Here is a 23,355-nt window from a genome sequence, read left to right as displayed (position 1 = left end):
GAGATGCTCTCCTTTTGCTGGGAGGATGGGCAGTATCCACCTTATTCTTATTTTCAAAAAAAAAAAAAAAAAATTATTTGGAAAAATTCCAGCATGTACTTTTTCCCCTCTTACTTCTTAAGCACTGTGAGCAGTGAAATAGTTATTTCTTTTAAAGGTTAACAGTGTTGAAATTGGCTATCTAAGTCGAGTCTTATCTACTTTAAATAACGTTTGTCACAAGTTTTTCTTAAATGAAATTTTGCCACCTCCCTGAATAATACAGGCTAGGCAAAACTTCTTTTGGCATAGCTTTATCTACATGGTATGTTTTGTTGGCTTAATTGACTTAGGGTGTGATGCTGCCCCTCCATACACCTTGAGCAGTTACAGTATTGTTCCACTGGGAAATTATTGTGCAGCAGATGTGGCTCAAGTCCTAAGAAATAAATATTTCAAGAGGTGTAAGCCATTTTTGACCTTATAAGTGAAGGTAAACAGTGCAATAAGGCCATGATTTTGTAGCTGTTATGGTGACCACACAAATTAAGAAAAAGTGAATAGAGAGTGAGCTGAGCCAGGGTGTTTTTAATGGCATATGGAGGATGGGTTTAGTTCTGCCTATTAAAATCACTAGATCACCACATATTAGCACCAGCTTATTGTTTTGCCTGCTCATTCACATGCCCTTATAAACTGGACATCAATTTCACATTTGAAACATTGGTTGTACTGGCCATTCTTGCTTTTCTGAAAATGTGGAGAAGCAGGGAATGGAAAATAGGTAAAAAAAAAAAAAAAAAAAAAAAAAAAAAAAAAAAAAAAGATACCGCATCATTTTCCATAATTCCTTGTTTTTATGTCTTCTTTAGAACTGGAAGGCTATAATTTTTTTAAAGGGATTTCTATCTTTTCACTGTTATTTCTAGCAGTGAACTTGCCATCAGTGGTCTGCCTACAGCAACTTCTCTCCCACACTAGAGCTGCTTCCAAGAGTGAAGGAAGCCCAAAGTGTGACCTCCATGTATTTATAGCAAAGACAAAAGAGAGGAGTGTTTTAAGGCATGGCAAAAATGTTTAGTCAATTTGAATATGTTGCTTTTATAAGTGAGCCTTCTTCTCTTAGGGCAGACCGAAGACCTACTGTTAATGGCAGATAGGCTTCTTGTCAATCTAATATTCATTTTAAATTATTATGAATTCTTTGCATTGCAGACTTTCTAAGAGTCTTGCATAAGTTGGGTTTATGATTATTATGATTATTAAATATTTTATTTATAGCCCTGGTGAAGTCCTAGGAGAAGTCACCAGCTGCAAGTTAAAAGCTTTCAAATATTTCATCAACCACTGCTTTGACTCTGCTAATTTTTAGCCGCTTCTGCTAATATACGCTAAGTCTGGAGTTACAGAAGTGCGGTAGAGTCAAGATGGAGGGGCACTGACAGAAACTTGAAGCAACACTTCACACTTCATGCCTTTGTAATTTATGGCCCTGACAGACTGCAGAAAGGCATCTCTTTTCCCCTGTAGCAAATGAAATGATTAACAAAATTCCAAACTGTAGAAGCAATAGCCGTTGTAATTCCAGTTTAAATACAGTAACTTGTTAAGCCAAGTGGTTAAAATGGTTATGATTCCTCAAACATTTTTAAATTCCATCAGTGTTCATTTTGTCTTGCTCTGTGGACTGCTTTACTAAAGGAGATCTACGATTCAGTTTTGGGAGGATACGTAGTTAACTGTTACTGGCTTTGAAATCCTGGTGCAGTTGTTCCACTATCATCACTCTGCTGAGTGATTAGAGAATTTCCATTCAATTTATATATGGAAACCTGGAGATGGAGACGTGCCCTGAGATAAGAGTATCTTAGTGCATAAGCTGTGTTTTTTTTTGTTTTGTTTTTTAACACTTTATTGATAAGTACATTTATTTCATACTAGCCAGAAACCAATCAGTGACACTTTTACTTTGTTTAAAAGCTGCATACATCCAAACCATGGCTGTGAACCAGTTATGGTAGGTTGAGGAGGGGATGTTAGGCAAAATCAAACCAATGCTGAGACTTGAATGCTGGCCACTAGACTGTGCAGCCTGTTGTGTTACTTAACTGGCACTAGGATTGTGCAATCATTAAGACTAGATAGAGGACAGAAGAGCATTAAGGAAAAAATTGTTTAGATCTTATTCTTGTCAGTTATGGATAAGTCTCTTCTAGGCAGAGTATTTCTCAGTCTCCAAGCAGAAGATGAGTTGTAGAAGCACATCTCTACTGAAGGAAAAAAGCAAAATCTAGACCCAATCTGACCTCTTTTCCCAAGACACTCAGAACCACCAGTAGTGGAAGAGAGGCCAGTCCAGAGAAAAATAAGACCTGTGAATTGTCTTGCTTGCTTCTGCACTGTGGCTGTAGGGAAAGGCCAGCCAGATATGCCAGGCAAAGTAGGAATATATTCAGCTTTAATATTCAGTGGACTATAGTTTCACTTTGAATTGTGATGTTTTTGCTGACTGGCTGCATGCACTCTTGTTCTCCTTTGCTTTTCAGACCCTTAATGTCAGTGTCATTTCATACTTGGCTGTCTTGTTCCTTCTCCCTTGCCATATCTGTCTGGTCTCCTTTGGTTTCTGTGACCCATGTCCTTCCCTTCACTAAAAAGGCATCAAGAAATTCATGTTGGTATCTAGTGATCATGTTCATTTTGCTTTGAAGCTAAACCTTCCCTTAGTATTCACTTTCTGAGATAATGAACTCGGGGGATGGCTACAGCTGTGTTTGTACAATGCTTGGCCTTTAAGTAATCCTGTGATGAATAGCGATAGTCAGTTTGGACAAAAACCCAGATTTTGCTTTCTCTTCCTCTCCTCTCCTAAATGAATTTCAAAAGTGTAAATTAGTTTTTCTTCCCAAGGGTTTAGCAGACTAGAGATCTTGGTCATCTCAGCTCTTCTAGTCTTGCTTTGTGACTTGCATGGAGGAAGAATGGCAGTACACTCCACGAATTCCTGAATAGCATGCACATGTTCTTGCTGTTTGTTATAATGTTTTGGTATCTCATTGGAACAAATGCTGCAATTCAAAGGGGTTATTTATTTGCCATTGAGAGATGCCTCAGTGGTAATATGAGCCATTTTGGTTTCTTAATTGCCTGAACATTATTTGAAGAGGAAAAAAACAACAACACAGGTTAAAAAAAGAAGGCTACGAAATGAAAGAAGATGAGTGAGGAGGTTAGAATAAAAATCTCAGTGGGACTAGAATATGTAAACCAGCATATGGGGGAAGGAAGAATAGTGAGTACAAATAGCAAGACTGCAAAAACAGAAAGAAGATGAAAATTACAGTGGAAGTAAATTAGAAGAGAAAAGAGAGGGGCTAGACGGAAAGAGTCTGGGAAGCCAGAGTCTTCTGAAAGGGACTGGGCATGGCAAAACATACCTTTTTTTTAAAATGTTGGCAACTTATAGGTAAAGTTAGCTCAAAAGATGTTAATTCTGAAAAATTCAATGTCTCCAGTACAAAGGATAGATTCTGTTTTCACTTGTTTTCTGTATTTGTCTACTTAAAAAGGGCAAAAATTTTACATATATTAGACAAAATACATATTTGTTTTAGCTATATGTTTTGCTTAAAACAGTTATATGAGAAACATTTTTCTATGAAGCATTTTTAAAAAAAAAGTAGGCCCATTTATAATTTTTATTAAACTGAAGAGAAAAAATTAATAATACTGAGCTCTTAAGCCAACATCAACTTCATGTAGTAACACCTGGAAAATCCTTAGTCTTAAAACATATCACAGTGCATAATACCTGCAATGTTCATGCGATGGGAGAAATAGAAACAGGTGAAGTCAGATGTTCATTTTAGAGCATGAAGTAGTACTGAGGTGTGGCCATGTGCATGTTTAAAGCAATTCTCAGCAAGTAAGTGCTTTAGAGCCTTTAGGGGCATAGTGGCACTGCCAGCCTCTGAACTAAGACTGCTTTTTGACAACACAGCAGATCTTTTGAAGTGCTGGTAAAGGGACATACAAGAAATACTAAAGGAGACTTGTTTCATCTTTTGTGTTGCTTTGTCTTTGGCTGGAAAGGGAGATGAAGAAGCAATGCATTGTAATTGTGGTGGTTTGCTGTGGTGTAGAAATTTGAAAACCTATTCAAGCTAAATGTTTTTCAAATCAACAAATGTTTGACTTGGGGAAAAAAAAAAAAAGGTAAGTCATCTCCAGTAAAGCAGAATTTGCAAGGAAACATGAGCTTCACTTAAGGAGGGTATTCGGTATGTGCATAACTTTAAGAGCATAACTAATCAGAAGTGTCATTGAAACTATTCCTGTACTTAAAGCACATCCTTTAGTAATTGGCTGGGTCTAAACCAGAAAGAGCAGCAAGCACAACAAAGAACTTAATGTTTTCTGGTGGAAGTCACAGCAGCTCTTTCATTTCACTGTAGTGTGTGTGAACTCTTCAGACTGTTTCTCTGCTCTGTGGATAGCAGAAAGCACTTCCATATGAAATCCACATGTGATGTTTTAATTGACTGAAAATCTTTGTTTTGTTTAAAGACTGCTGTTTTCAAAGTCTTAATGTAGTTTGTGCATAGTGAGAAGATTGTATATAAAGTCTCCATTTGTATTTGTGACTATAGTTGATGACATTAAAGAGTAAGGAGTCTGGATCAATCCCTGGATTGGTATGCTCCAAATGCATTAGACTGCTCCAAAAGACACAAAACATGTACTATGAGCAAACAGATTAAAAAAGAAAATCAAAACAAAAGTCATTCTTACGGGGATAGAAAATAGTTTGCTGAGGTGCTGCACTACAAATATGTGGCATCTTACAAGTAATATGGACACACATTTCTGTCTTCTTGATGGGCCTATGTTATTTCCAGTTAATTTGGGGAAACTTCACTCAAATTCATATGAAATTTCTGAGTGATGCAGTCCTCATCTTCCACTGCACCACAGACAGTGCTGTGAAGTAAGTAAATAGAACTGATGATAAGAGAGTGGAATTCAGTTGGCTAACGTTTCCGTCAGCCTAGACACTCAGGGTCCTGTGCTTGCATGTGTGGAGGAGGATCCAAAGGAGAAGAAGCCTTATGGAGAATGCTAGAATGGGTGCTCTTAAGTAAAATTTTGATATAAAAAACAATCTGTGAAAGCTCCAGAGCTATTGAGAGGGGAAAAGTTGTTGCATTCCTGAAGAGTTTAAAGAGTAAATTCTTATATGTGACCTAAGAACTATACTGTGTTGCAGCTTTCAATGTTAAGTGAACCATTGAATTGACAATTTTTTTCCCCTTTAAATTGGGTAAACCGATCTGAATGGCATGCTGCCTGATCATTGCTAATGACAGAGCACTGGGTAATCGTGCAATATGTGCTTGTGTTTCTGTATGTACTCTTCAGAATTCCAGTAAGCTTTTGCCCTACTAAAGGGGTTAGTGTATTTCAGTCCATTTAATGAATTTTTGAATAAACAAGATGTGACGGTCAGCTGATAAGTGTTTATTCCTAGTATTTTTGTGTGCATGCTATTTACACTAATGAAGCATCAGTACTTCATTGCAGTGGATGCTGGACATAGAAACAAAGAATATGTTCTTTGCCTTCAAAGACCTTACAGTCGTAATGTAAGATAAGAAATGGATTTTAACAAAAACAAAGACCAGAAAACACTGTACAACACAAGGATGATATAAATCCTTGTAATGGCAACAGGGAAATTATTGGAGAAGAAAATACTGGCAGGGCTGTGTGGGACAGTTGGAACAGTGTCATTTCCAAAGATCTTGACATTTCATTCTGATGCTTTGTACAATGACGTTACAGTAGGGTGTCAAATGCAGGGTTTTATAATTATTCATATTATGGTGTATAAAATTTGTAGAAAAACAGATTTTACCACATATTTATTTGTATTTGTATGCATGTGTATGTATTTATTCATTACAAATAAAGGGGAGATCATGTTTGTGTGTTTGGCCATATTTATTGCTTTTGCTGGCTCTTGGCTTACATTTGTAAACGCCGCCTTTTAACCTCTCAGGGCTTCTCATGCTCTTCATAAGAGCAAATACATGCAAATATTCTCATTCTGCATTATTTTTTCATTTAATAACTAAGATTATGTTATGTTTTAGAAAGCTAGGTAATTGGATTGAGTATTTAATCTTTCAATTTAAAGGCTTTTTCTGTTGTTGTTCTTTTAAGTATTTCCTGTAACTAAACAAGATATACAAAGCTAATATGTGTAGCTGTAATACGGAAGGACAACCTTTTCTAAAATACTCTCCTTGGTGTGAGTTACAGTAGGTGAGCACAGAAAAGAAGGTGAATATGCTGTTTCTGCTGGTGCAGTGGATAAATGTGTAGGTGTTTCAAGCCTTGTGTATTGTTAACTCTCTCATTTCCTTCAATGAATAAAATGGATTGCTTGTGAATGCAATTCACAGCAGTGGATGGGCTGCTATCAGGAGCGTTCTTTTCGTGAATCGTTAAAAGGGAGCGAGATGTGATACAGTGGGAGCTGCAGGCTTTGTATCAGGAGTGCTACTTTTAGAAAGGCTGAGTCAACAAACTCATAATTTGCAAGCGATCAAAGGACACATGTTTCTAACCTTGGTATGTTCTTCTTTTTTTTTTTTTTTTCTTTCATCCTTCCACAGTTGTCCTCCAGACTGCAAAGTCATGTTTTACAGGCTATGTTTAGTTTCTTCATTAAAGCTCCAATGTGAACTACAGGGTTCAAGGTAGTCAGGCCAAATGTGTGCCTGTTAGAGTCTACATATACTTCAGGTTTGTCTGAAATTTCCCTTAGTTCTCTTGTCACTCTAATAGTTTGCAGTTTGTCTGGAGTACTAAACCCTAATCCTTTTGCATTAAAATTGGCAGTACATTATTTGATTACAATATTGGGAGTCAGTGTCCACAAATTGCTAAAAGCAGTGTTTCGTTCAGTTATGGGTAGTCAGGCTGCTAGGCAGATTGTCTCTGCAAATGGTATCTTTGCAGTGAAGAAAAGGCTGTCTTGGATTTGTTTGTTTATTTATTTATTTTAGAGCTTTGTGGGTTGTCTGTTGGCTCTCAACCAAGGGTGTTTCCTGTTTCTAGTTTTGACTTCTACTAGGGTTCTTTTCAAGCTGCACACTCTGTTGCACTGTAACTAAATAGAGTGCGCCAGGCAACATCAAGAGTATTATGGATGCTTTCTGGTTGGTGGCCCTCTAGAGGTTTAGCTTCAGGCATCTCTCAACTCTTAATCTGAGTTTATATTTTTTTCAAATAAAATGTTAGTGAATATTGTATAAAGGTGTTTGTGGTTTGTAGTGGAATTCAAGCCTCAAAATCCAAAGCTTCAGAAAATTTGCATCCTATTCAGTCTCACAGAAGCCAGTGTGCAGCAAATCGTATTTTATAGAATACAGCTGCTGAAGTGCCAAAGTTGGGATAACTACTTCAAGGCAGGCACATCCGTATTGAAGTGGACACAGTGGTAACTTGGAAAGGTAAGTGACTTAAAGATTCTAAGTTGTTGATAATTTTTATTGAATTTTATATTTTCAAAAATATTTAATATGATGTAGAGAAATAATGAGATTCACATTATGTGTACTGAACACAAATTCTATGTAGATGTCAATAATTTCTAGTGCAAATGTTTTTATATTTCATTGAATCATATGTTTGAAAACAAGAAATGGATCATGTTGACTAAAACCAGAAATGAAACAGGTTGATCTAATATAGTCTTTAATAAATTTAAATGCAAAAAGAAAGAAACCACATTTTATTAAAAAAAAAAGTTTTCAATAATGTTTAATTTTAGAAATTTTATTAAACTGTTAGAATTGATGCAATCTGTTTAGAAATACAACTTCTGTCTTTCCAGAAATTAATCTTTTGTAATTGCTGTTATGTTTGAGCTTTTAATTTTTAGTAGCTCCTGTTACCTTCTGCAATCCCTTCAAATTAAAAAAATAAATCTGGAACCGTAAATCTTACAGAATTGGATTTTTATGGATTAAAAATTAGAATATTAGTGGCTGAGTTACCTTTTTATGACAATATTTTAAGATGCTTATTTTCACCGTGCATATCCTGAAATGCTTCTATCTACAGTAAAATTATAAAAACATAAAAAATATTGCTTTATGTTTGCAGAAAAAGGCAAAAAGAATGGCAAAACGACTGTCTTCATTATTGTAAGGGAAAAAAATGCATGGGAACTGTATCAAGGTAAGAGTACACTGTGAATAACTAAAACAGTTTTCCTCTTTCTTGAGCACTTTTGTCTCTAATATAAATATAAATATAAATATATATTTTTTTTACAGGTTGGTGGATCAAACCTGAATTGAGTTTACATTACATTGAAAAGAAGCTAAGTCAAGAAAAGGCCATGGTGGTGATAAGTTTGTCTTGCACTATCCCATTAGCTGCTAATTTATAAAATATTCTTAGATTGACATATATTGTAGACAATTATCCTGGAAATACAAGGAGTACAATAGCCGTAAAACGTACGAGGGCAGAGGAGTATATGTGGCCCAGGTGGATGGGATTTTATATCGTTCAATAAACATCAGTTGAAGTGTCTGTGTATGTTTCTTTTATTTACCAACTGCAAATCAAGTGTTGAAGGGAAATTACCCAGATAAAATCTTGTACTGGTGTTCTTTTTGTCTTGAGAAATACTTTACTCTAAAAATATGATTGTTGTAGAGGAGGCTATACCCGGAGCTGAATTTCAAAGAATTCAAAGTAACCTTGCATGTTCTAGCCTCTTTTTGCATTAGACAACAACTTCTGGTACTCCAATTCTTGTTTATGTATCCAAAGAAAATAGATGCATCTTCTGTGTAGTAGGTGTTAGGAGAGTGAATGAGGGGTTTCTCTTGCAACAGAATTATGGCACAGCTTTAAGCTGTTAATGGTTTTTATAATTTTATCCACATTAGCTCTATTACTAAGCCTCCAGTTTTCCCCCCCTCTTTTTCATCCCACTCTGTCCTTCCTTGCTTTTGCCTCCCACTGATTTTTAGAAGAAATTTTAATTACCCCAGTGATACAAAGCAGACAGAGATGACCTGATGTCTGGGTCTTTTCCTAAAGTGATTCCTGGCAAACATACTGAAATTCATTAATTAGTTCTGCTTGAGACCAGAATGAACAGATCAGTATCCTCTTGTAGCACTAGAATCTAATCTACATTTCCACGTACAACTATACATTTAGTCATAAACTTGTGGAATATGCTTAATTAAATGCTCCTAGCGATGGGTTTTTTGAAATTCTAAAATCAGCTCTAGCAAGAGCTTAGGATCTAGAGGCCAACACTGTTGTTGCAGATTAAGAGGAATCTGGCAGAATTCCTTGGGCTGCTGCCATATGGATCTGCTGGTAGAATACAGTATGATAATATGTTGAATTTGGCTCATTACTCTCAAGAAATGCTTCCAGAGACTGTGGGACACCGGTTTAGGAACTGGAATGGTTGTGTGTAGGGATGGTCTTGGGCTCACTGTTGTAGGAGAGTGCTGTTATTAGCGGTACATATCCAAGATGGTTTGTGGTTTGTTTAGCCCTATAAAGTATCTGTTCCGTACTATTGCATAGAGAGAAATAGGTCAAACATACCGCTGTTTTAAGCAGCTCGACAAGAGTCTCATCTTTTTTTTTGTTGTTGTTGTAGCTTTTGCACTGCAGGCATGGAGACTGATCCACCACTTAACTCAGTGTGCATCTTTAAATTCCACTTTCATATACAATCAAACCTAACCAACCATTTAAAATAGTGAATGAACTGGGATAGGAATGACTAACAGGTTTGTTGTTTGATAAATTTTTTGTTTTGTTTTCTGTGCATTTTGAGTGCTACGTGTCAGTGTTCTCCCATATGTAAATTGTTTCACTTAGCTTCCAGGTTTGCCCTCAAGTAGATGAAGAGCAGAACGCTAATGCTTCTGAGAACTAAATTGTAGAGAAGTATTCTATAAATCTAGAGCAGTTTGGCCCCAGCCACAAAAACTGTGTAATGCTGTATGTGATTGGGAAGTCCTTAACCTTGGAGGCTAGTTTAGTACATTTTTATTAGCTTCTTGAATGAGGTAATTCAAAGAACAGATTTCATTCTTGTCTTTGTGTAAGCTGTGGTAACTTCTGCAATACAGATGAGTGATGATGGTAGGTCTGATTTTTTCACTTGAAGGAAGGCTTTATTTGGAGTAGCAAAGAAATCTTCCGTTAAATAGCATGTTCCAGCCCTGTTCTCCCACAGAAGGGATTCTGCCCTACTGCGGTTGCCTTGTGATGCATCCGATGGCCATCTTCTTGCAGTGCAAGAAGAGATTTTGAAACTTAGCCAGGTGTGGCCCTGTACTGTTGTGCAAGTAAGTCAAAATACTGAAGTGTTAGTACAGATATTGGTGCTCTTATAGTCCATTACTTGTATGTGATTTTGAATTTTGTCTTCTGTGCATTGGCAATGTACTTCTGATAACAGATCTCTCACAGTAGGCATCTTTTATTAGTCTGTGAAACATTTATACTTAAACAGTATTTGAAAAATCAGTAAGGCTAAGAGCAAAATTGAATTAAACAAACAACCCCAAACATTTCTCCCCCACAACTGAACTAAAATATACACCCATTCCCCCCATTCTCAGTGAGATGTTGCAAAGCTTCTGTCAGAGCAGCAAAAAATACCTATTTAGGCTTGATGAAAAGTACCTGTCTATTTAAGAAAAGTAAACTTAGAGTAAGAAAGAGAAGCTGAATACTGTATATGCACATCTTAGGGCAGAGGTTGACCTTCCACTTGCTTTTCAGATGCTCGCCTTTGCAAAATGGTGGTTTGAGCTGTAGCTTTGGCCTGCAACATAACGAGATTGCTGCTGCTGAAAATGCAGGTCTGGATGTATTTAATTTTAGCTGTATTTAATTTTATTTTCCTAATGAAAAGACAAAAAGAAAATACCAAAGCAGGTACCAAATATCAAATAGTTAATGAGCAGGAATCCCTGCTCATTAACTGTTAAAAGTTAATTCTTTCAGGAAAAGTTAATTCTTTCAGGAATCCCTTTCTTCTCTATGGAGACAGGTATTAAACATGAGCACAAGCAAAGAAGTGCTAGACCTTATAGCTTTGCATCAAAGGGATGCACAACTGAGAGGGTGGAGTTTATATATTCCCTTGCCCTGGTCTCACTGAGTGTAGAGAGCGGCTGGCCTCATGCTGCCCAGGAGCTCTCTGGAGGTAACCTCTGCTCCCTAGAAAACAGTATCTCACTTACTAACCGTAGATCAGAAATGAAACTTTCTAACCATCTGCCGTACCAAGAAGGTGAGAGCGGAGTGAGGCCCGATGCCCACCTGAGCATCTGTCTGCAGAAGGGAACTTGGACTGACCAGTACAGTTGCTGGTTAGCACTGGGGTTGCACAGCAGTGCTGTGGGAAACACTGGCGCACAGCTCTGGTGCTGGCAGGCCTGAAAATACTAACAGTAGAGGTGATATGCTCGTGATGCATATTTTTAGCCAATTTTTAGCTATGGCCATTTCAGTGAGGATCTAGGAATTGTAAGCATTTCTGAGAAGAGGAAAAACAATCTTCTGAGAAGTTCCTGACAGTGAAAGAGAAGACTCAGTGCCACTAAATTTTGTTGGTAGGGGAGGGATGAGTCTTCTGGGGAGCTCCTGACTGTCTGGCACAAGTACCGTTGCAGAGTTAGTTAGCATGTGTTGGAGTAGTACTGTTTGAAGTGGAACTTCACTGCTTGCTTGTTATTTCTCCTGTTTGTTGTGTAGGTTTTTTTTCCCCATATAAAACAGAACAAACCACCCACTATTTTTTCACATCACAGAGCTACTTACAGTTAGAAATTTGCTTGGATTCATTATCTGCCTCCAATTCATTGTCCTATTGCATGTCTGGCTCTGGTTGTCGTTAAGTAAGAATCCCCTTTATGGTTTTCTTGATTGTGTTTTGCTTTTGCGACTCTGTTACTCATGCTAGTAGTTTTATTAGAATATATTGACATATTTTTGAGAGGTGCTAAAGAAATTTACTGCAAGCTATGCAAGTCACCTAAATGCATATGAGAAAGCTCATCTCTTACAAACGAGTCCTGGGGAATACTTGTTCTTCTTACCATCATTAATTTCAGTGGAGATGCGTGGTTAAGGCTGTACAAATAAATACAGCTGGGGAATGTGACATAGTAAACAACATGCTGCAACCTCTTGAGGGAGAGTTATTTACCAGAGAGTCCAGACACAACATTTAGTCCATGAACAAGATGGCATTTAAAGTTTTTGGTACTTTGGGATTTTTCAGAAGAAAATGTTATTCCTAAAACTGCTCAGTCTAGCCTTGTGTTTACACATAAGGGGGCAGTGTGGTACTGTTAGCCAAATGCCATGTAGGTGCATGTTACATTTCATTATTACATGTTGCATCATGGTTTAAAAAAATAGTTTTAGCACTCTGAGCACAATTAGACCTTTGTCTCTGTCTGAGAGTGATGCTGTGTCTGTGCAGGGGACAGCACTTTCTCCTTTATAAATACTTTGTTTATAGTAAGTTCCTTGCTTGATTTTGGTGCTCTCTCATAATCCCTGTACATAGGCATGTGAAGGAGTGGGAGCCAGTTTTCTTGTAACTGGGATGGGGAAGTTCACATTTCCTCATTTTCCCTTTCCCTCCAGGGTGACATTCACCTATTGGGAAGGAAGGTAGTATTTCCAGTGGAACTTTTCTTTGTATACCATGTATAGGCTTCCTGCCTGCTGCTGCCCAGTTTTGGTGATACGATCTTTCTTCCACAGTTCTCATGGAGAATGATGTTTCTGATGATTTTGTACATCACAGTTGTCAACCTGCCAGGATAAAAGTGATCATTAAGTGGCTGTAAGCTGGTGTACATGTGGGTTCCTGGGTTGTTTCATTTCTATATGCGTAATATTCAGGACTAACAGGCCAGCATATAGTCTTATAATTTTGACATGACATCTTGACTGCCTAACCACAAGATGATTATGGCATTTTTCTCATGCATAGAGTAGTCTGGCTGGCTTTTAGCTTCATGCTGCACCTGAGATGTGCTGTAATAATCCAAAAATGTGTTATCTATGGCATCTCTTTCTAACTTCTGCATGAATTTCTGCTTCATAAAAAGCTTCTCCTTTGAAGATTCATTACAAGTCTCCTCTTTATAATATTTCCTACATGGATACCTGACTACGTAAAATTGCAGGGTAAAAAAGCACCACATACTGTTTCATTATGTCTTGTGATATTACCATGTTGTGTTGCTGTAAGGTGCCCTACAGACACAGGGCTTTTTTTTTTTTTTTTTGTACAGGTGCTGTTTGTGTTTTTCTTCATCTGCCAGTTTGATTTTGATGAAAAATATGAAGCTAATTTGTTCATATGAATCTGCCATGATCTGTTGTAAAAGGCTTCTGTTAAATTGTACATGGGTGTACTGATAATTTTCTAGAAGTAAATCAGCATTCAGCGTCATTAGACTGTGCCTTGTATGTGTCAGTTAAAAAAATATCAGTTTGAGCAGATTTGTGTTACGGGTTAATCCAGAGAGAGCTGGCATGGTATTTAGTGTGGAGCGGTGATATGCTAATAGCCATGACTTAAAGGATAAAACGGTGGCAAGAAATGCAATCCTTTTTATAAGTGTCTTTGTATCATCATTTAATATAAATATGAATCAATATACAATGGTTGAATGAGAAAAATCTCACACGGTATGTTACTATGGTATCTTTCATTAAAAATCCCTCCCCTCAAAATTTTTCCCTTGCTGTCTTCAAGAATATGACTTTTTTTTTTTTTTTCAACTGGCAGATACTATAGTGATATCAAGTTTTGAAAATTAACATGGATATTCTGGCAATATTATAGGTCTTAGCTAAAATTCTAAAACTTTCTGGTGGCAGGTTCATCTCCCTCTTTCCCCTTTCCCTCCATCCTAGCTGGCAAGCACGGCTGCACATATTTTGTCTTTGGATCAACTGATTTGCAGCTTGGTTAAAGTGTAGACAGTGTTCTTGCTTATTTTCATTTTATATCTATTTATTTATTTATTTTAAAAGCACTCATTAAAGACCCACGGCATACTCTCAAACTTGAAGGAATGGATTTTTGGCTCCTGCCTGCTTTGAATGAAATCCAAAACAAATGTTGTTTGATAATGGTTTACAGTTGCATTACACAGGTTGCTCTTTGTGATAAATAATTAACACCCTTTGTGTTCTTGATTGCAGATTTTCAAAACCCTGCCTGATGCCACTTTCCCTGAGCCAATCTCTATGCCAGTGTCTCCTCCAAATGCCCCACCAAGGCAATCGAGAAGACAAGGACAACGTATTAAAAGGCCGCTGGCTGTGTACAATCTCTGTCTTGAGCTGGATGATGGTAAGATGTTAATAACGCTTTCAATCTTTGCAGCATACCGGTGTTATTGCATATCCTATCTTCAGTAGGTGTTTTCATTTCATGTTTCATTTGTATATGTGTGTGCATGCACATACATGCTTGTTTAATTGCTTTGAACATGTAAAGAAGCAAGGAGAGTACAGAGAAAGGAGAGTATAGAGTACTGTCTTGTGGCATATGTTTAAAAGTAGGGCGAACTGTCTTAAATATGCTTTTTGCTTCTGAAAAAGAAGCAGCTCCTGTTTCTTTGGGGAAATCTCTTTGACCTCTACTGAAGATTACACAGCCATAAGATAAATGGAGAGAGAACTAAAATTAAAGCAAATCTTTTATGAGAAAAGCTAATGCACTCTACTGTTAAATTCATCTGGATTAAAGGCTCAGGTCACTGCTGCACTAGAGAATACTAATACTTCACTTGAATCTTTAATACCTTGGTGTTACTAGCAGTAAATACTCGTAAACTTGTCTGACTTGAGAAGAAAAAAAAGCCTTGCTTTAGCATGCAGTCTGCAATAGCAGCATACAGAGAGGCAAAGGGTATACAACATCTTATATATTCTGACTGTTGGCCAGAAAAGTAACCGTTTTCCTGAAATTTCTGTGCTTGGGGGTACATACAGTATTGAGAAGGCAAGTCCTCATTTTGTGCTACAGATTTTTTCCACCCTATCCCTGTTCTCCCTACTAATGTTGTTAGTCAATTATCTTTTCACATGGAGAATCGTGGGATTAGGGCACAAAGTCCAGTTATCAGCAAGTGAAAATAAACAGGAAGATTTTGAACTCATGCAGTAGCATGAGATTCACTGATGAACTGTCATTAAATCAGTGGTCAACAGTGGTTAATTTGTTAAGGAAAGAGCACAAATACCCACAACAGCTGTAACTGCAAATTTTAGAAATAAACACAGGACAGTTTATTGTCTGAAAGCCAGTTTTGTACAGTTTGCAAGAAACTGAGCACGCCTGTCATCAGGTTGAATTCACTAGAGATATGTAATTTCTGTGCCTTTCTTTCCTTGCATCAAATATGCAACTAAATGTATAGACTAGAAAGTACTTAAGGTACATCTACTTAAAAAGCTTACACTGTGTTAATTTGAATAATCTACCAAAAGCTAAGATAGCTCTTGAACTGTGTCTGCTACAATAAAACTATCCTGTTGAGGAAAAAAACAAAAAACAAACAAACAAAAAAACGAAACCAAAACTGAATATGCTCACAGAGTTGTTTACATCTGATTTTGAATGTGAATCACAGCAGGTCACAAGCAGTACCACAGCTCTTCTCCAGTTCTGTGCCTCAAAGTGTGCACTGAAGACCTGATTTTGACTCTGATGCAGTAGACAGATAGTATTTGATGGGTTATTTTTATTGTAAGATCCAAAAATGCAGTGTTACTGTTGAAAAGTATGTGATAAACGTTCCATTTCTCCTAAATACAGTCCATACTTTTGTCATTCAGGTATCTGAACAAAGAGAAGTGGGATAGTTAAAAGGCTGTAATTGTTGCATGGAAATTTGGTGCTTGTCTGGGAGTCATAGTGTGGTGCATTGCAGACTAGCCTAATAAGCAGTTAAACACGGTTCCAGTCACAGTTCCAAGACACATAGCACTGAGTTTCAGTGGGATCTGAAAATAATATTTCTCCTTGTGACTTCTAAAAAATATTCTCCATAGTATCTCCAGCTGCTACTGAAGGTAGCAGTATTGCAGATGCGATGTTGCTAGAAGCCAGCTTTCGACAGGTCCAGGCTACATGCTAGAGCGTACTGTATGTGTGTTTTAGCCACCTCGCTGTATCAGGAAGGTAGTCAGGACATGGTGCAACGCGCACTTACATGGCAGGTGCACGGTACGCATTGCAAGGTGGTACCTTGGGCCCTGTTGCATTACTGCATTACCTGAGGAACTACCCCACCGGATTGGTTACGCGGTACAGAAATCAGGCAGGCTGACTAATTATCCAAGCGCTGAGGAGAGCTCGCTGCCTCCAAGTATGCGCCACGGCCTTCAGTTACTTTGTTCATAGGAGAGGGGGGGAAGGAATAAAAGTGAGCCTGGGCTTCGTTCCATATTTACCTAGTTTCTTGGCTAACAAATGCATGTTTTATAACTGCTCTTTGGAAGATTTTATCCTGTGTGTGTTTTTAACAGGAAATTAAACATTAAACCCCTTCCCTCCCCCCTTTTTATTCACAATGGCATGAGTTAAGCGCCAGGCATAAACCAGTGTTTTGTATTTCCTGGATATGGCAAATAATCTTGTTTTAAAACAAGTAGCTGATACGTATTTATATGTAAATATATTTGTAAAGAAATATATCCCTAAAGTTATTGTAATTATATATATTCTGTGCCTTGAAATTCGAAGTACGTTGGAGACAAAATCTCTCTGTGCTGGAAAACTTCTTGAGTGTGTTTCTCTTAGGATTGTTATGCAAACCAGGAAATTGTTAGAAAAGCGGAAATAAGTCTTTAACTATCAGCTGCTCCAGGGAGTTAACAGGCTTCGGAATCCACTGCTTGAATTGGAAATGCAGGGTTCAGGCCAACTTTTCTTGTTAAAAGCACGTTTTCAGTCAGGAGGCTTCTTGACTGCACACAAACTGTATGCAGCAACCACCCAGAAAGGACTGTAAGTGGCATAAATATTGATAGATATAATAGTGGAAGAACACACACACAGTTTGATAAAAATCTTTATTTTGCCTTCTTGTAATTAGCTGTGCTGGGTCCTGATAGAGCATAGATTTTCCTTGTACTTGGCAATTAGGTGATTAAACCTATTTGCAAACAATTCGAGTATTATATTTACTAGCTTAAGGATCTTCATTTCCTCAGGCAAATTTAAATCAGAGATTATGCTGTCCATTTTTCTTTCAACTTCTTTCCTTTGTAGTAAGCCAATTAATAACTTTTCGTTCTGAAATTTTTCAGCATCTTGGTGTCTGAAGTAGAACTACACATAATGGAGAACTGGGAGCCATTTTCATACGTGGCCTAATCCCAAAGTTCTTGCTTCAGCAAAATGCAGATTTGTCTGAGATTTACATTAAGATCACTTTCAGAGTTTCATGCCTTCTAAAATGAATCCTTGTTTGTTTGTTTTGAAATAGCCTTTTTTATTTTAGTACCAATATTATCGGAATAAATTATAGAGTGAATTAAGTAGCAATGCAGACACTCCTGTGGCTTACAGTCCCAGGTATGTACAAACAATTTTGCATTTGCTCTCTCTCTATGGAGAGAAAGTCTTAGCTAAAACAGGGAGATATTTATGCTGTTCTTCTGAAAATGCCATTGGGTCTTTATTTTCTATTTGGACGATCAGTACTTATCAGAAGAGAGCTCTATTTATATTTCTTCTAAAGGGCAATGCAAAATTACAGTTTTGTCCCCTCACACCTTTATTTTAATTTTTATATAATTTTCTCTTCTTGTTGCAAAATATTTTTTTTGCTTTGTTTATCTTTTTCTCTGCCCGAGACGTAGACATTATTAAACTATTTTGGAGAGCCACAAGAGCAACACAGCAAGAAAAGTCCTGTGTGAAGTAGGAAGTATAGTGCAGTCCATCCAGATGAGCAGACAGTCAGCATGAGTTGCATAAATCACACCTGCAGTCAAGAAATTGGTCTTGCATGGCAATTCATCCAATTGCAGAACAACTTGTTTTCTAAACAAACCACAGTATACGTCTTAAGCCACAGTGCCTGCTGATTCGTTATTCTCTTTGAATACTCTCTAGATGTCAAAATTTGTCATTGGCATGTACAAGCACATAGCACATGTGAGTTATGGAGGGGCTTGTTTGTTTTGTTCTTAAGGTGTTTGTCTCCCACTCCCTGCTCTGAAACTCAGGAGGCATATGGGGTGTTTGCAATAGCTTTCTGCTGCTGCTATAAACTAAAAATTGTATATATAGTGCTTTAGAAAACAGATTCTTGTGTAGAATTTTACAAAGAAATCAAAAATTAGAACTGCTGTTTATCCCTTTAAAACTTTATGCTAATTTGTATTATGCTTTGAAGTATCTAGGGAAGCCAAAGTATGAATGGTATGTTAGCATTAATTAGGAGTAGCTCTTTTTTGAGGGTATTTTAGTGATACAGTTTCTTAAATTGGGTACTATATTAGTTTGCATGAGCTACTGTGGCATTTGGTTACATCACTTCATCAAAGCAAAATGTGATACATGTAATAGTTATATAGCTCCCATGCATTATTGCCTCTCCCTGCTCCTCCCATCCCTTCCTGCCCCAAACAAACAAGTGAAAAAACATAGACTTTATTTGGAATTACTGAACATAAAACCTGGATGTTAGAGGAAGCCTTGGATTTATAATAATGAGATTGGTCTTCAGGGTTGGAACAGTCCAGAACTGCAAGGTTGCAGGTGTGAAACCTGGCCTTGAACTCTTTCTATTTCTGAATCTGCTGCTTGGAAGTGTTTCTGTAACCTGGCACATAGCAGGGGAAATGGAAAGAAAAGCAGCTACATAGGCATATCAAAAAGCCATAAGGGCTTGCAACACTTGCTTACAAAGCTATTGTTAACATCTGAGCAGAACAGACAGTTACGCTGTTACAAAATAGGTACACCAGTATTAGTTGTGAGGGGAAGATCAGGATGATTGCTGTTTGCTATGTAGAATTTAAGGTAGTTCATATTTCACCTTGCTGCAAGAATAGTTCCTGCAATTCAACAGGATCTATCACATCTTTTTCTACCCAATGGCTCTGAGTACGATGAGAGCTGAAAAAGGCTTTTTCTTTGTATAGCATTTGCCAGTAAAGGTAGCATTTGCTTTTTCTTAGGTAACAGTGGGTATGTATAGGGTCCCGGTTTCCAATCTGATAATTAACTTCTGGCTGGAAAGCTTTGGGTCCATAGAAGGTACCTATTTTCTTGGAAGTATGGAATATTTTTGGCCCATTCTTTGTATACACAATATATGTTGTCTATCCGTTGTTACACCTGTGAGTAATCTACTTGCTACAGCCTACTTGCTGCACAGTTATGTGAAATCAAAATTAACTGTCATAACATAATACATATCTCTTTAACTTTTACTTCTTTTCAAATGACGTGTCAAATCTTTGTGGTTGGCGTGAAAGTCACCCCAGTATCATCACCAGTACCTGTCTACTTTCAGTGTATGAAATTTAGAGCCTGTAGAAATGTTCAAAAAATAAACACATCTCCATGTGCTTGTACACATGCACGCAAAAGGGATTGGAAGTGTAGTAAAAGGGAAAATGAATAGGCTAGAACTAAAATCTCAATTTAAAGGAGTGTGGAGTTCATGAGGGAGGGTCAGTCTTTGCTTGAGGCCAGGCATTAATAAAAATCTCTGATCTTCTGTAATAATCATTCATCTATTTAATTCTCTACCTTCTGCACCCAGACATCCAAGGGCACATAATACTGTAAGAAGGCCAATTTTGCATGCTAAAAGCCATTAATCCCAGGCATGGAAGTCACTGACATGTCTTTGCTACAAGCCAGCTGTGCCCTGTCCGATTGCTGTTGGTTGAAATTACTTTCAACCCAGCACACAAGAATGCAGATAGAACGAAGACTTGGTATAGCTCAGCTCTTCAGTCAGTTCCCTATGGATGAGGCTGTGCATTTCATTGAACAAGATGCTTCCTCCCAAGGACATTCTCTTGCTTCCCTTCACTGGTGGCAAAGATAGGAGGGAAGATCTTGGAGGGGAGGGAGTGAACTTGCTCAAAGGCTGATACGTGACTTAGAGAATACTACTGCGCTTCATGATTTGCTTGCAGTCTGTGTCAGTCTTTTCCATTCAGTCAAAAAAAAACAACAAACACCAACAAATGTATTCATGTGTATATCAGTGGCTGAATTGCTAAGACAACAGAAAGGAGAAAGAAAAAGAATCATAAAGAAGATTTTCGTCATCTTTGGAGTTTTTGATGCCATTTGAGATGTGCTACTTAATCATGAAACCTTTATTAATGGTAATAGCAGATGACACCCTTTTTTATCTGCTTTAGTTTTTTAAAGTTCCCAGTGCCATTGATGAGACAAGAGCTGTTCTGTTGGTAGATTTTGATATAGGTCTGGACCATAGGTAAATGTTGCCTGAACTTACAGAAATCCAAGACCTTTGATGCAACGAGAAAACTATGAAAACGGTAGAACAACCCACTTATCTTACTATTTGTCTGAGTTTTCAGGAAGTAGTTACAGTTCATCACTGTATTTTACAACCATGAAATTAATGTGTGGCATTTGGCCAGCCTGGTAAGGCTAGAGGTCATGTGTGGTTTCCTGCCAACCAGGCTCTGGTAAAAAAAAGAGTAATCTTTGAGTTTAGATACCGCTCTTATTTTCTCAGTATACACAAATCAAAAGAGGAACCCCTCTGCGTGCTTGTATCTGGTTTCTGCTGTGTTTCAAAATTTAATTACGTGACATAAATTAACAACCCTAGTCTTGTATCCATGACTCTGTCAATGTTTTTTCCACAGCTTGAAGAATAAGTTGAAATTCTTCACGAATTTTAGTTTTAGCTTGCTCAGCAAAAGGCTCACCTACAATTTAGGGTTTTCTAGAAGTAAAGGAGTAACATCAGCAATACTTCTCTTGAATTTTGAGAGACAACCTGAAATGAAAGGGATACTTATTGAAATAATTGCTTGCTATTACAAATAAAGTATATATCTAGAAATATGCCTGCTTACAGTTGAACTTTACATTTTAAAAATAGACAAGATAGTATCAGAAAGAAGGAGGGCAGGGGAATGGCACCAAAATTCCAGTTGTCTGTAAGTAACTTGCAGGTGAGCACTTTTTTCTCTTGCCCATCTGCAGCTTAAACATCCACCTTTCTGGCTACTATTCTTGAGTTGCATCAGCCAGTCTAGACACAAATTCTTTCTAGTGCAGCTTCCTCCTTTTCTAACATTTCTGAATCATTATGGAGATGGGAAAAAACAGTCTTTCTTCAGGAGATCTACTATGTGCATAAGGTACACGTGCTTGTACATGCACACATTTGAAAAATCTGTCAAAGTTGGTCTTTATCTAGGAAAAAAGTGTAGTCAACTGTAATTGTTGTGTTAATTATTTTGTCTGAGAGGAAAAAATAGCTGGCATAGAGATCTCATTCTTGCTGCATGTGTTTTGAAAGCATGGAATATGCGGGTTGTGTGCTGTCAATTCTCTCACTGAAGGTTATGTTGGTTTTAGAGTGTATGAGTCTACTGATGTCTAAATTTTATGTAGGAAATAATAGCATTTATCTTATAACAGCTTACTAGGGCAGTACTGAAGTGTATAGAATTTGCTATACAATGAGGATAATTAATATTTTTTGATAATGAAATGTGGTAAATCTATTTTTTGAGTGTTTACAGGCATCTGACCTCTAAAATACTAATTATTCAGGAACACTGAAATAACTTTGTTTTACTATTTACTATTTTACTATGATTTTTTTAACCAAATAGTAGGTCATTATTAACCCATTTTTATGTGATTTACCTTTAGTTTGGAAATTCATTTGTTTAAATAGCACAATTTTTGAAGTCTGGAGTTAAGTAATAAACATTTCTGTTGACCAGTTTTAGTGGTTAGACAGAAGTACAAAACTTCTTAATTTACTCAGAAATAGATGACTTAATTCAGAAATTTAAAGATGTGAAGGAGTAAAGAATGACTAAGTTCACCTGGTGCTTGGCATGATTAGCACAGGATGGTTCGTGCTCTGAGTAGTCAACAAAAGATTGCAGCCTTGCATCTAGAGAAGAGCCTTTCACAAATACAACTCTGTTATCACCTCCAACTGCAGAGTCCTCTGATCACCCTGACTATAATATAAAAGGTGTTACTTCTGGTTTTCTCAGGAATGGTTGAGTCCTTTCTGGAGTGAGGATACTTTTGTAGGTACCAGCAAGGTGCAAATACTAAGCTAGAGTGACCTAATGGCACCTTTTGTATGGTTTTGGCTGATTAGGTAGGTTAATTGTTTTCTTTCCTTTTAGATTAGATGTGCTGCTTCAGAATAAATTCCCTTTTGATTTCTGTTATGAATCTGATGTGAATATTCTGGTTCCCAGTACCAAGTAATTTGTTTTGACTTCTGTTGACATTGTAACCTAACTGGATTTCTCATGTCTGTAATTTTTATCATACAGGAATTCTTAGAGCATCTTCTAAAGAAGATAGGGTTATTTTTGACATAATGTAATGCTGATTAGATGCCTTTGACTTTTTTATGTGATTATTACTTCATGTCATGGAATCACTTTAGGTCTGTGTTGATTGTGTAAGACAACTAATCTGAAGTTATGTTTCTCATGCCTGTTTTTTGTGGATGTTGAAGCTCTAGCACACAGAACTGAGTTCTCACTTGGCAGTGAATATTTTAGATACTCATACCTCTTTTCTAGCCCTAATTTATGAGATTCCTATTAAAAGGAAAGCATAGTGTATACGCACAAGTTAACATAAGAGCAAAGCTACTTTCTACTTGGTTTAACTTCTCTATTATTGTGGAAAGTTAGCTATTTATGGTGAATGAGTGTTTGTTATCTCTGAGCTGGATGCAGCTGTGATGCTGATGGGGAAGGATGGGTGGCTGCACAGCAGTGCAGCTGCTGCTTCCCCATCTCATGATACAGAAAATGTCAGAGTTGAAGGTGGTAATAGGGATCTTGCAGCATCTTGAATTTAGTCTCCTCAGTAATTCTCCCCAGCTCCTCTTGACTTATGTGACTTTGTCAAAGTAGAAGTCATGCCTTTTACCCTCTTATTTTGCCATTCTTTGAGCATCTGATGAACATTTAGAGCATACACAACAGTTCCGTTCTGCTTGCTCTCTGTGTATCTCAATAGAAACTGTGGTAAATTCCCTATTTACTTCAGAAACATTA

The 23,355-nt window shown here is 37.3% G+C and overlaps 1 protein-coding gene across 3 annotated transcripts in view; it reads left to right on the top strand.

Annotated features, from left to right (window-relative positions):
• Positions 1–23,355, top strand: part of ARHGAP10 (Rho GTPase activating protein 10) — a 144,170-nt gene that overhangs the window by 91,908 nt on the left and 28,907 nt on the right. For all 3 annotated transcript variants that reach the window (XM_083833629.1, XM_083833630.1, XM_083833631.1), the window contains exon 19: positions 14,272–14,422. In XM_083833629.1, coding sequence (XP_083689755.1) covers positions 14,272–14,422 — 151 coding nt within the window. The remainder of the gene's footprint in view (positions 1–14,271; positions 14,423–23,355) is intronic.

The sequence above is a fragment of the Anser anser genome (assembly GCF_964211835.1).
Source record: "Anser anser genome assembly, chromosome: 4".
NCBI lineage: Eukaryota > Metazoa > Chordata > Aves > Anseriformes > Anatidae > Anser > Anser anser.
The sequence above is the reverse complement of the archived record's forward strand: the minus strand, read 5'-3'. Positions and strand labels throughout refer to the sequence as shown.